At 47.1% G+C, this 14,387-nt stretch overlaps 1 protein-coding gene across 5 annotated transcripts in view; it reads left to right on the top strand.

Annotated features, from left to right (window-relative positions):
* SRGAP3 (SLIT-ROBO Rho GTPase activating protein 3) overlaps positions 1-14,387 on the top strand; it is a 226,989-nt gene that overhangs the window by 117,703 nt on the left and 94,899 nt on the right. For all 5 annotated transcript variants that reach the window (XR_004971487.1, XM_036332041.1, XM_036332040.1 and 2 more), the window contains exon 3: positions 11,473-11,635. Coding sequence is in view for 4 of the 5 variants with exons in the window: in XM_036332041.1 (XP_036187934.1) it covers positions 11,473-11,635 (163 nt within the window). In the remaining variant the exon portion in view is untranslated. The remainder of the gene's footprint in view (positions 1-11,472; positions 11,636-14,387) is intronic.

Here is a 14,387-nt window from a genome sequence, read left to right as displayed (position 1 = left end):
TCCAGTAGCCAGAGCTGTTCAGCACACCAAGGGCTGCCTTGGAAGGTGTGAGTTCCTAATCTGTGCAGGTGTATACTCAAAGGCTGGGCCTGGGGCCACTTAGTGAGTGGTATGGAGTGCATTTCTGTAATGTGATGGATGGTCAGACCACATTAATGCTCCTCCAAATGAGGGAGGGATCATTGATAGCACATGAGCCATAAATATTGAATTATCTTTTCAATTCCCTTTCCAACTTTGTGGTTGCCTCAAGGAGAAAGTCTCGGTTTGGTACTAGTGTGTTGCTAATGCTGCTCTAATCTCTCTTTTTACAAAGTGAGGACAGACCTCAGGCATTAGCATCTGCCTAGGACTGGTGATGTGGTTATGTTTTCCTTACACTTACTTTTTCAGTTACCTTTTATTTATGCCAAAGGAAGCTGGTTTTTTAAATGTTATTTTAACTAAGACTAGGGAAAGCCCTTTATAAATAAATTCAGTTAAGTAAAAAATGACAACTAACAGGGAGGTGGTTTGTGGGAATGGCGAAAGTCCTGAAGCCGGCTTGACACCCCTGGGCTCCTCCCAGCTCCTCCTAGAAAGTGGACATCTTTCACTGCAACCCCCTATATCCTCCAACTTCCTCTTTCATTGCTGGGAGGGATTTTAAGGCAGGAGGCTCAGCCTAAAAAGTGGTCATTGCAATGGCTACAGCCCCTTTTGCTCCTTCCTGTTTTCCCTTCTGGTCCTTTCCCAGATGCCACCCCAGGTTTCCTGGGATCCTCAGAGACTGTAATCAGTGACTTCCAAAGTATTAACCAGGATGTGATTTATTTGTGTATGATATGCTTGATACATGTGATGCAAGCATATCATTTAAATTTTATTCTAAAATGAAAAGTAGCCCTAGCCTGTTTTGCTCAGTGGGTAGAGCATCAGCCTGCAGATGAAAGGTCCCAGGTTTGATTCCGGTCAAGGACACATGCCCAGGTTGTGGGCTCTATCCCAGACGGGTCATGCAAGGAGGCAGCCCATCAATGATTCTCTCTCATCATTGATGTTTCCTTCTCTCTCTTCCCTCTCCATTCCTCTCTGAAATCAATAAAAATATATTTAAAAAAAATAAATGAAATGAAAAGTAGATGTAATAAAGGAGATTTTAACCAGCTGTAATAAGCAAGGGTTTAGTTTTGACTTGATTCCATTAGGTAAATCTATATATATAAAAGGCTAATATGCTAAGTGTCCGTCTAGGTCAGTGGTCGGCAAACTGCGGCTCAGCAAACCATGGCTCACGAGCCACATGCAGCTCTTTGGCCCCTTGAGTGTGGCTCTTCCACAAAATACCGACTTCTGCGCATGGGCCACGAAGTTTCAATCGCACTGTACGTGCGCGCGCGCATGTGGTATTTTGTGGAAGAGCCACACTCAATGGGCCAAAGAGCCGCATGTGGCTTGCGAGCCACAATTTGTCAACCACGGGTCTAGGTAATGATGTCCCATAGCAATGCCTCACTTCCTCTCCCTAGCGACTAGCCTCCTTGCAGTTTCTTCAGCCCAGGAACACGACTTGCTTTATAGCCAAGTGTAAACATTTCACACTTTAACCAAATGTCTGTGAAGCATTTTCCTGTGCCTCATCTCATTTGATTCTCACAGAAGTCCTGGAGTAGGTAGATAGGAGACTCTGTTGAATCCTATTTTCTTTTTATTAGCCGGAAAATGGAGATTTAGAAAGCTTAGAAACTTGACCCGACTGAAAAAAAATAAGAAATGGTGGACCTTGAAAATGACTTAAGTTTTTCTCACTGCACAGAATATAGTCAAACACTACTGCCGTTAAATATTTTACCCTTTGTTCTCCCTGCGTGACCTACAATAATAATCTGCTTCATGTTGGTATTTCCTGCTGTGTTGCTGACAGTTACCTGAAAGAGAAGTTGGGGTTCTTCACTGGGCTGGAAAAAGTTTAGCTACATCAGAAAGCAGGTCTAATTAAGCAAATTTATTCTATATATATATAAGGCTAAATTGACTCACGCATGCACGATACATATAAAGCTCTCACTGGCGCCAATTGCACGTGCGTGTTTCAATCTGTCATTGTTGATCATGAATTTGGTTGACACTTCTATTATAGAGAAAGGGCGAATAGTGACATTAAAATATTTCTTCTAATTAATTTCTTTTCAATGTGCATGAATCCATGTACTGGCCACTAGGAAGGTAATAATGACCTTTGATGATTATACACTACCTTACACTTTGCAAAGTGCCTCCCTAGCCTTTAGTTGCTTAAATTCTCCCAAGAATCCTCTTGGGGCTGACGGCTGTCAGGGAAGATGCCATCATACCCACCTTACAGGCAAGGGACCTGAAGGCCAACCAGGGTGAGTGTGGCTTAAAATCCTCATCTCCTGGCCGAGGATCCATGGGTCAGGGCCCTTACTCTGCCTAGTACTGTACATACAAGGTGATGCACACCTTTTGCAGGAGGATAAACGAAGGCAAAAGGGACTTTGGATGGAAAGAGAAGATGAGATTGGCCAGGCATTGCCTGGAGGCAGGGATTTTCATTCTGGTACCAAGAATATATTCAGCAAGTTCAAGGGGAGCTCAGAGATAATACACCAGACCCAGTGTGCCACCACTTTGAGGTGTGAGGAACAAATGAGTGAGGGGATAATTCTGCCCCAGGGTGGAGGGGGAGTTACAGGACCATTTGCAGTGGGCCTTGCAGTACATGTAAGAGTTTGTAGGTGGGGAAGGTAGTAATGGGAGGAAGAAAACCAACATTTGTAGAGAACTTACCATGGGCCATACATCTACATTATACACCAGTCAGTGGATTTTCCCAACAACCTAGTGAGGTGCTGGTGGTAATACAGTGGGGCCTTGACTTAAGTGTGTCCTGACTAACGAGTTTTTCGAGATACGAGCCATCTCTCGGCCGATTTTTTGCTTTGAGTTGCGAGCTAAAATTCGGGTTACGAGCCAGCTTCAGATACCCCACTGCTAGTTGGCGCAGCGAATGTCACAGTGAACGCCACAACATCAGCCCAGCATCACGTGTCTCACTCGTTCACTTTTGATTTGACATATGAGTAATTTGAGTTACGAGCTCCATCACGGAACGAATTAAACTCGTAAGTCAAGGCCCCACTGTACTAGTGATGATAATAATAATTATTATTATATCCTGGATTTGATGCTTATAGCATCCCATGAATTACCTCATTTAATCCTTAAAGTGCCACTATAAGTGCTATCAGCCCATTTTATAGATAAGGAAAGAAGAGGTTTAACTAACTTCCCAAATTCACCCAACTGCTCAGGGACAGAACTGGTATTTGCCCTCCAGCTTTGACTCCATAGCACCCCAGCCTGGTAAGCAGAACCCACTTCCACCAGGTGACCTAATGGATGTTGGCCTTCCCTTTCTGAATTACTCTGTCTCAGGGCTGGCATCAGCCAAAGGCAACTTCAAAGTCAGTAGATTTCAACTGGCATGAAGGAGCTCCCTTGCCCGAAAGCCTCAGGCCTGCTGTCTCCCATGAGGCGGCTTGAAGGCAGAGCCCTACATCATACTCTCCCCCCTCACCTGGGCGGCTGCTCTTTTCCCACCTGGCTTTCTTGCCCCTATGATCACATCGCTGGCCCACTTGTCACCTTCATTCAGCCTTGGCCTATGAGGCTCTTCGTAATCCAGTACAGCTAGCTGCCTCTGCTTCCACCGTGTCCTGCTTCACCCCTGTTCTACCCAGATAACCTGTGAACAACCCATGTCTGACTTCACAGCTTCACGGCCAGATTGCCCTCGGACTGCAATATGCTCTTATCTCTCTTTGCCTTTCCACCTGGCAAACTCTTGTATGTACTTTAAGGCCCAGTGCAGATGTTCCAGTGACTCTCCCTCTACCCTGAGGCAAAATTAACTACCCCTTCACTCCTCTGGGACCTAGTTTTTCACAGAACATAACATAGTAGGCATCTGTTACTCTCCCTTGCAGCCTCTCTCACCACTTCTTTGATAACAATATCTAGATTTTCCTCTTGGGAATCATCTTTGAGCAACGGTGAGCCTGTGACCAGCAATACATCATCTTGGTCACAGAGCTTTAATCTAGGGAGATACAATTCCAGGCCTTTTGGTGGAACAACTGGGGAAAAACTCTCTTCCTGTGGGGATTAATAGCAGTTGGGTATTATTGGTCTGGAGAGGGTCTGCCTAAGAGTGAAGCTAACAGAGAGAGGAAAGCAGAACCAAGAGATGGAGAGAATATGAGGTCCTGATGACATCCTGGGATCCAGCTATGCCTGAGGCCAATCACCTCCTATTTCTTTATTTTTTTAAATTAAAATTTGTGATCCTTTACATTTCTCCTCTTCCCATTACTGTCATTTTTGCTTAAACTAGTCTGACGTATTTCTGTTGCTTCAGCTAGTTTTTCTGACCAATAGCCATAATCCTTGGTTAGTGTTACTTTCATGTACTAGATTGTGAGCCTTTTCAAGGCATATCCAATCATCTTTTTAATCCTCTGTGACTAGCACAGGACCATCACATAGCAGAAACAAAAAATATCAGAAGAGTGAAGGAATGAATTGGATTCTGCCAACAGCTATGGTAAGATACAAGGAAATAGAAGAGATTGTTTCTGCCTTCAAGGGGCTTACAGAATAGAAGTAATCAAGTGAAAATGAGGTCATTAGTGTGGGCCCTACTGAAACATGACTGCTGTCCTTAAAATAAGGGGAATTGCGGACATACATAAATGTACAGGAAGAATGCTATATGAACATAAAAGTAGAGATCAGGGTGATGTGTCTACAAGCCAAGGAAAAGCATAGAAGCCAGGGAGAAGCCATAGAACAGTCCCCTTCACAGTCCTCAGAAGGAACCATCCTGCCAACACTTTGATCTCAGACTTCTAGCCTCCAGAACTGTGAGACAATACATTTCTGCTGTTTAAGCCACCCAGTTGTGACACTTGTTATAACTGCCCTGTGTACACCAGTACCAACCCAGGTGCTCATCATGTCCTTCAAGGACTGGCTCCTACAACCTCTCGGGCCTGTCTCCAGCCCTCACACTCCCCTCTGCCCTCAGGCCACACTTACCTCCTCTCAGTTCTAGAAGGTGCCCATCGTGGAGCCTTCACTCTACTGCTGGGAATGCTCTCCCTTATTTGTGTTGTGTTGAAACCTACCCATCCTTCTGGTCCCAGCTCATCCTCTGGGCACTTTTCACCTATTCAGCCAACTGTGTGGCACCAGAGACCCAGTGGGGAACAGGACAGATGTAAGCCAGAGAGGAGTCAAAGACCAGAAACAAAAGAGTGAATAGGACAAAATTCAGGCGTGGTAGTGCTGTAACAACATGAAATGGGGTGGTGTGCTATAGATGGGGGGGGGGGGGGAGAAGAGGGGAAGAGCCCGCTGGGGTCAGGGTAGGCCTTGACTGGAAACATCTCAGGAAGGTCTCAGTGACAAGAAGGACCAGCATGATGAACTGACACCCACCTCCACCTTCCCTAGGTACTCTCAAGGCACCATGCATTTTTCCTTCACACCCCTACCCCTGTTGCCATTTCCTACCTATTTATGTGACTATTTCATTGACACCTGAGGCCCCCACTGGATTACAAGCTCCCCGCATCAGGGAGCATGCTCACTTTGCTTACCACTGTCTGGCACAAAAGATGGCACTCAGTTAATACTTGCAGAATTGATTATTCCTGCTTCAAGATAGGGTAATGAATTCCATTTTCTGCTTGGGGCAGCTTAGGTAGCAAGAGGTTAACAATACCTTTTTGGCCCTGGAACTGTATGAGGGAGTGCTTTTCAGAGGCATCTTTGCTGGCAAATGCCCAAGCAAGCCCAATGTAAAGCCCAAGAATGTTCTGGAAGGGAGCAGGAAGCCAGAGGCAGGGACTTGGTGTCTAGGGGACAGTGTCAGCTGCAGGAACTCGCTTCCCTCCCTGAGAGACTGCGATCCCAGGCCAGTAGATTTGGATCCATCTGCAACATGGGGCTCTGAAGGCCTGGAAATGGGTTCTGTTGGCTAAGCAGAATTTTCCGGCCCCCAGCTGAGAAGGTGGAGAAGCTGGCTCACTGCTAATTTCATTTTCCTAGCTCACCAGCTTGGCAAGGCCTCAGTCCTCTAGCTGCAGTCTCGTGGAGCCTCAGACCCAGCTCTCCTAGCCAAAGAAAGAAAGCTGTGACTCACCAGAAAATTTCATTGCTATTTTCTGGAGATATATATATATATGAAAGTTCTCGCATTGTGCCTTAGCTCATCAGCTTCCACCTGCTGCATCGATGCTCACATGCTAGACTGGAAAAGTAGAAAGGCTGTTCAAGATGTGCCTCAGTAGAGAGAGCGCAGGTCCAGGTTCATTCTGACGTCCTCCAAAAGTGGGGCTACAGCAGGAAAAGATGGCTCTCAGGTCCAGGGGGATCTTGCTTTCCAAAAGAACAAGTAACCTCCTAAAAAGGGAAGGACAGAACTGAAGGTCCCCAAAGGCCAGTGTTGGGCTCTGCCATCGGTGCTACCAAGGGGAGCTTGCAGTGGGCCTTCCCAAACAATCCATAAGGCCAACAGGATGGTGAGCAATGTGCTGGTCCTGTAGGTGCAAGACCCTGCACCTGCCCCCTTCTGCGCCTTGCTTTCTGGGCTGCAGCCCCACTGGCCTTTATTCGGTTCCTTGAATTCACTGAGTTTCCTGCCCCTCAGTGAGCCTTTGCCCATTCTGTTCCCTCTGCCTGGGACTCGCTCCTCCTGAGTCCCTGCTCCTGAACCTCTTCCCTTGCTCCCTCTTAACTCTTTCTTCAGAGCCCAGCCGAGAGACCCCTTCCTCAGGGACACTTCAGTGACCCCTGAAGTCAGGTCAGGCCCCATGTGTCATGGGCTCTCATGGCGCCGTGCTCTCCTCTCTAGCACTTTCTGCAGCTCAACTTCACACACATTGGTTGAGATCTTTGAGGGTTCTCACCTCCCCCACTAGACTGTGAGCTCCATGTTGGCTTCCATGTTTGTCTTTCTAGCCCAGGCATAATCCATCTGGATGTTGCGTAAGCCCTATAGACTCGTCATGTTCAAATAAAACTCATCGTCTTCCCTCCCGATCCCTCTGCTGACTTGCTTCTCCTCTTCTCAGTAAATGCCACTTCTTCTCTCTCCAGGGCTGAGCCTGGAACACTTGGGAGTGGTCTCCCTCCCAACTGCAACCCTCACCCCATTCAGTCTCCAAGTCCAGTCAGTTTACCACCGAAGAATTTCATGGACCCCCTCATCTTCTCTCTCAGCTCCTGCGAGCCCATCCTTCTCATGGTAGCCAGAATGAGAGTGAAAATTCAATTTTACTCTTTCACTCCCCTGCTCCAAATCCATCTGATGGCTCCCCACCAGCCTCAGAACAAAGCTCAAACTCTCTAATGGGACTTAAAGGCCCTTGGCTGTGTGCCCTCTGCCTAATTCTCCAACCTCATTTTTCAGTCCCATCCCCAACCCCACTACAGAACACCATGCTGAAGCCCCCCTCAGCTATGTTCAACTCACCAACATGCTCTCTCTAGCCTCTATCGGGGCCTTTGTTCATTACATTTCTTCACCTTGAAAGTTCTGCCTTATAAAACCATTCCGGCCTTTAGTTCTCAGTCCAGAATCTGCTTCCTCTAGGAAACCATCCATGTCTACCTCACCACCATCTCCTTTGCTCCACAGCCTCCTTCTCATCACTACATGAATGAGACTGTATTATCGGCTTGTTTCCTTGTGTGTTCCCCTCACTCAAGTGGAAAGCTTGTGGGATCGGGGTCTTGCCTGCTCTGGTGTCTGCTGCATCCACAGCATCCAGTGGTGCCTGGCACATGTACACAGACAGGCAGTGCATGACTGAAAGCTTGAATGAGCCAGGACCTTCGTCTTCCCAGAAGCTGCTCACTTGGACAAGTCCTTGGTTGCTTTCAGGTAGCTTTCTCCTCCTCGCCTCCACTCATTCTGCCTCCCTTGGTAATTCCATCTAAGGCTGTATTGCATCCTGCCCACAGCTTCTCATAGGAAAGTACTGTCTTTTCTGCTCTTTCTCTCATATAATCTCCCTGACCAGGTGGCCTAATTAATGGTCCCTGAGTCATCCTAGAACTTCTGCACCCTTTAAATATCTTTTTCCTCCCTCCACCCCCAAAACTCACCTTCTGGCTGTGACTTCCATAAATTTTGCACATTTAATTCCCTGATGCTATTCAGTTCTCAAATCCCAGGCTGAGATAAGCCCCCAAAGTAATTTAGGTAACAGCTTAATTATCTCATCTCTCCTTTACTCTAATCTGTCCATTTCCATCGCCACCTAGGAAGCAGTGAAAAATGGGATCTGTAAATAGATTTCTGCCCAAACCTATTTCTTTCCTTGAAGTTCTTATCTTGGTTCATGTCAACAGCATCCACCCAATCACCTGAGAACTGAACCTCAAAATCACCATCTCTCCCTCCCTCATACACCCTACTCTCTTTCTAGGATGAATCCAAGATCATCTGCTCTCCTATTGAGGAGTCTCTGAAGTTCATCCTTCTCTGGCCACCTCCCAGGCCCTTATTATCTCTATTCCCTTGGACTAAGTTCACCTTCTGACTGGTCCTCTTGTTTCCAGCCCCATGCCTATGCCCACACCCATCCACCCATCTACCATCTACTCATTTATTTACCCATCCACCCACCCATATACCTGCTTACCCATCCACACATCAATCCACTCACCCATCAACCCAGCCACCCACCTATTCATCCATCCATTCATCCATCCATCCACCCACCCACCCATCCATTATCCTTCCTGGAATTCAATACCCTCCAGCCTCCCATCAAGTCCTTACTCTGTCTCCCCAGCCAATCCTCTCCTACCGCATTTGGAATTCTTGCTCTACTGAGTTGCTTCTCTTTGTATCCATGGTTCCCTCCATCTATAATTCCAGCTTTCTCTGCCTCTCTATTTGGAAAACTCTTACCCATTCTTGAAGACCCAGCATGAATGTGACCTTTTTTTATGGGTCTCTCTTCCACAGCATCTCCTCTGTATCAGGCACATCGTTGGGCACTGGGTGTGGTCACTAAAACAGAAACAATCTTTGCTCTGAAATAATTTACAGGTAAGCAGGGGGTGGAAACTCCTTAAGGCAGACATTCTCATGAGTGTGCATCAGAATCACATGGAGGGCTGGTTAAAACACATATTCTGGGCCCATCCCAGGGTTTCTTATTAAGTGGTCTGGAATGGCTCTGCATTCCAATAAATTTCCAACTGCTGCTGCTGGTCCTGGGATCACACTTTGAGAACCTGGGTCTTGGAGTGTGGTCACAGGCATGCTCTCTGGAGAGGTATCATTTAAACTGAGACCTAGAGGAAGAGAAGGACCAGTCATGACAAAAGCAGGGGCTAACATATTCCAGACGGAGGGAGCAGCGTGAGTGAAGGCCTCAGGTGAAAAGAGCTCTGAAGGAGGGCGACACCTTCTCCAACTTCTCACGCAGAACGGACACTCTATCACCTGCCACTGTAACCTTTTTCTTCTGCTTCTACCACTTGACAAGGAGACTTTCCAAGCCAGGTCTATGTCGCATCCCTCCCAAGCCCACCTGAGGCCTGACAAGGAAGTAAAGGCCGAGGGATTTGGGTTGGGTGGTTGAATTTTAGTGTTCTGGCTTTTTCTCTAGGCTATAAGCAAAGGAGAAATATGTTTGTTTCTCCTAAGCAGCATGTCTCCTCCCTTTTTCTTAGGCAGCTTCCAATATATCTTATCCTCTAAACCAAATTCCCTGTTCCCAAATTCCTGCGACTTTACAGATTTTTAGCCCACTTTGTAACAGAAAGAAAATGCCTCTATGTCTAGTGGCAGAGGCTCCACCTACCCTCCCCAAGCCCAGGGTTTGGGCGGGGTGAGGGTGCAGGGTGCTGTGAGAGCCCAGAGGCCCTCAGGTTACACCCTCCAGCACTTGCATTTGGCTTTGAGAGGATGATGTGGTCATAGTAAGAGTCAGCAGACTTCCCCTCCTCAAAAACACTGATAGTGGGAGGCTGAGAGCATAACCATGGCCAGCCCTCATAGGTTTCCCACCCTTAGGGCACGTGTGGAGCAAGGCAGGCCTGGGGAACCCTGAGCTGACCACCTTCAGGTGGAGGATGGGACTGCCCCCCCACATTCTGCCTTTCCAACATCTCCTTCCCACCCTGGAAAGCAGAGTAAGGGAAGGGACAGAGTCAGAGGGCAAGATGGTAACATGGGACTATGGGTTTGATTTTGATTCTAATTGCAGTTCCCCTTTTCTTTGTGAAGAAATTATATATATCTCCTTTGCTAAGGCTAACAGAGGGGTCTCTAAGAGAAATATTCCCCCATTTCTTTTTTTGGAATCATCCCATTTCCCAAGCTCTGGGAAACAGTGGCATATAAATCCATGGTTCTCAGACTTTAGTATGAATTAGCATTCCCTGGAGGGTTTGTTAAAACTCACATCACTGGGCCTGTCCTCAGAGTTTCTGATTCAGCAGGTCTAGAGTGGGGCTTGGGAATCTACATTTCTAACAAGACCCCAGGTGCTTCGGCTGTTGGTGGTCTGAGGACCACACTTTGAGAAACCCTGTTTTAGCACAATGCCCAGCCAGAAGATGCTAAGAATCTGTCCATCATTACAGGACAAAGATTTTCTTCTCTTAAATGTACTTTACTCAAAGTAGCTTTCCTTAACACCTCCTCCCAAATACAGAAGAAGGAAAAGGGAAGTGTTCATATTTTGTTTTTTCAACTGCATAGTTCTAGAACTCAGACAAATACAGGCAGTCCTTGGGTTACATTGGAGATCTGTTCCTACAGCATGACGTAACTCGATTTTCGCCGTAAGTCGGAACTCACCTACATAAGCACCTTCGTCACTCACATGGAGCACATACACAGCAGTAATGAAGTGAAACAGTAAAAGAAAATGTAAAAGATAACAATTCCTGACCTTTACTTGTGGTAAATAAATAATAAAAAACATAAAGCACATATGTACATACGTCGAAATGATGGAACTTCTTTCTTTTTTTTTTAAATACTGTAAATGGGAGATGGCGATGTAACCATGAAAGGACGTAAGTCGAGTCCGATGTAACCCGAGGACTGCCTGTATTTCAAACACAACTGGTTTCATATTCCTTAGCCCTGGGGAGGGCAGCTTCTTCCCAGAAGGGAGAGATGCATGTAGCAAATGCCAAATGCAATGGGAGAGTAGATGGGATAGGGCTCAGAGTCAAAGACATGAGTTTTGGCCCCAGCACTGCTCTGTGACCTTGGGAGGATCACTTCAGCTTTCATTCCCCACCTGTGAATGTGTTAGAATAAAACCGAGCTTGAAGGGCCCCATGAGGGTCAGAGAGCCACGGTGAGCGATCCTGCAGAACACTGTCTGGATGACAGTTCCAACAAAGCCAACCTGAGCATCTTGGTTTCCACAGGAAGGACCAGTACCTCCTCTCACCCGTGAACTGCTGGTATCTGGTCCTGCATCAGACCAGGCGGGAGAGCCGAGACCATGCCACCCTCAATGACATCTTCATGAACAACGTCATCGTCCGCCTCTCACAGATCAGTGAGGATGTCATCAGACTCTTCAAAAAGGTGGGCAAGCAGGCCACCTGACCTGCCTGGGTTTCTCCTGTCTGTGCTATTCAGGGTGGAATGTGGTTTGGGGACATGAGACCAGGAGGGCAGTTGTGTTGAGGGTGTAAGGGGCCGACAGCTGGACTTGGCATCCCAGATCCTGAGTTTGAATCCTGGATATAAATGGTGGCTCAGCCGCTTCAGCAACCACCACAGAAATAAAAACCTTTTCATGATAAAATAAGTAATACATGTTCATTGTAGGAAATATGGAAAAATGAACATGAGTACAAACAAAAATTAAAATCACCTGCAATGTTACCAGCAGTAGTCACTTTGGGCAGCAGTAGTGACCTTTGGGGTCATAGGTATTTCTATGAGTGCTCATATTTACACATTTTCCAGTATACATATGCATTTCCCCCAATGAGGTCAGCCTGCATATATGATTTTGCTATCTGCTTATGTCACCTAAAAATTATATAACACTTTATTCCAGAATTTAACCATGTCAATAAATACATTTCTACTAGAGGCCCAGTGCACGGGAGGCGGGGGGCTGTCCCTCAGCCTGGCCTGCACCCTCTCCAATCTGGGACCCCTGGCCTGCACCCTCTCACAATCCGGGACTTCTAGCTCCTAACTGCTCACCTGCCTGCCTGCCTAATTGCCCCTAACCGCTTCTGCCAGACAGCCTGATCGCCCCCTAACCGCTCCCCTGCTGGCTTGATTGACGCCTAACTGCTCCCCTGCCAGCCTGATCGCCCCCAACTGCCCTCCCCTGCTAGCCTGATCTTGCCCCCAACTGCCCTCCCCTGCTGGCCTGGTCGCACCCAACTGCCTCCCCCTGCAGGCCTGGTTGCCCCCAACTGGCCTCCCCGGCCAGCCCAATCACCCACAACTGTCCTCCCCTGCCGGCCATCTTGTGATGGCCATCTTGTGATGATGTCGCATGTGACGCCACCTAGGCTTTTATTATATAGGATAACATTTTGAATGATTAATAACATTTCATTATATAATGTACCCTAATTTATTTCACCAATCAGTGTCTTATTGTTGAACACTCGGGTTATTCCATTCTTTTACTCTTCTAAACAATGCTTCTGTGAGCAATCTTGTATATACACACCTTTGTCACATTCACTTCTGTTTCCTAGGATCAGTTTCTACAACGGGAATTTGGGGGTCCAAAGTTTACTTATTTTTAAGTCTTTTAACAGACTGCTCTGTTGCTTTCAGAAAGGATTTAGCCATGTTTATGGCCCAGAAGCCAAGTGAAAGGAGCAGTCATGGTTTATGCCCCAGGCCTCTGTATCCCAAGCCCCTTGCACAGTGCCAAGCAGGCACCAGCTGCTGCATACATGCCTGTAGCACTGAACTCACTTCGGTGAACTTCAGTTTTCTCATTTGTGAAGTGGGCAAGTCATTCAGTCTTCATGAGCCTCATCCTTTCTGTCTTGCAAATGGGGTGAAGATCCACTACTTCCCAGTGGCAGTGTGAGGGTTAAAAGAAACAATGCATGTGAAGGGGGAAGGTGTTGAGAAGTGGTTCAGGGTGTAGGTCTTTGGGTCCACAATTCTTGAAATTCCCTGGGTCATAATCCTGGTCCCATCCTTAGCTTTCCATCATTAGTCTGGGGTTTGTTCCTTATGCTCTTTGTGCCTCAGTTTCCTCATTTGTGAGGTAGGGATAGAAATACCCACTGGGCAAGTGGGAGGATTAAGAAGGTTTTTAATCCCACGTAAAGCGTGGAAAACAGCACCTGGCGGCTAAGTGCTCATGAAAGCTGGCTGTCGTTATAGGAATGTGAGAGACTGTTACTACTAAAAAAATCTAGCTCATCTCTTCTTGCCAGGTGCCAATTTTAGGGATTGGGTGACCTGGGATTGCTAGGAGCACAAGGAAGAGGACAAGCGGGTTTGAAATATAAAAACCTCTCCGTGGTCTGCATTAGGATTGCCCACTCTGAGGATGACTTCTGTAGCAAAATTGTCATCACAGGCTAGTTCCCCTCTTCTACACAGTGTGCTCTGGTGTCCTCCCGGGGCCCTGTTAATGAAACATAGTCTAACTTTAATACTTACATAAGCAAACATAATTAGAATGGTAAATACAGTACAATAAAAAAAAATTCACACAGCGCTTTGCAAAGCCACACTGAAGTGATTCAGGTCCCTTGGTCCCATCACAAGCCTCTGCCTGCTGCCACTGTCACATCTTTTTTCCTGGGTGGGAGTGACTCAAAGATAAAAGATCATCAGGGCCTTTAGGAAATGAAGGGTCCCCCCTTCCCCGCCCCCCAAGAGCTGAGCCGAGGGGACAAGTGAGATAAATCTTTTCAGTTCTCATTTAGGCTGACAGCAGCCTCACTTGTGATGGAGGTTAACAGGGTGGAAAATAATGAAAAAATGTCTACAGCTGAGCTCCTGGCTGCCTTGTTACCAGGCCTGTGCCTGTGGAACAAAGGAAGCAACCCAGCCCCTGTGGGCCGGGAGAGAGATGGGGACAGGGCCTCGCTGGCTGAGCTAGCACAGCACGGCCTGTTTGTGTCACATCAGTTATAGATAATCTTGGCACCAAGACTGCACTCCTTACGTAATAACAGTTCCTGCAGGCCTCAGAATGACTGCCGGGCTGGTCTCTGGTCAGACTGGGGCATGGGCTCGTCACTCACCCATTTCATAGATGAGGAGGTAAAGCTTGAGAAGCTGCAAGGAGAACCCAGATTTGGTAACTTTGGGCCTATTGTCATCACTGGCAGGAGGC

The sequence above is a fragment of the Myotis myotis genome, unplaced genomic scaffold, assembly GCF_014108235.1.
Source record: "Myotis myotis isolate mMyoMyo1 unplaced genomic scaffold, mMyoMyo1.p scaffold_m19_p_13, whole genome shotgun sequence".
Classification (NCBI taxonomy): domain Eukaryota; kingdom Metazoa; phylum Chordata; class Mammalia; order Chiroptera; family Vespertilionidae; genus Myotis; species Myotis myotis.
The sequence above is the reverse complement of the archived record's forward strand: the minus strand, read 5'-3'. Positions and strand labels throughout refer to the sequence as shown.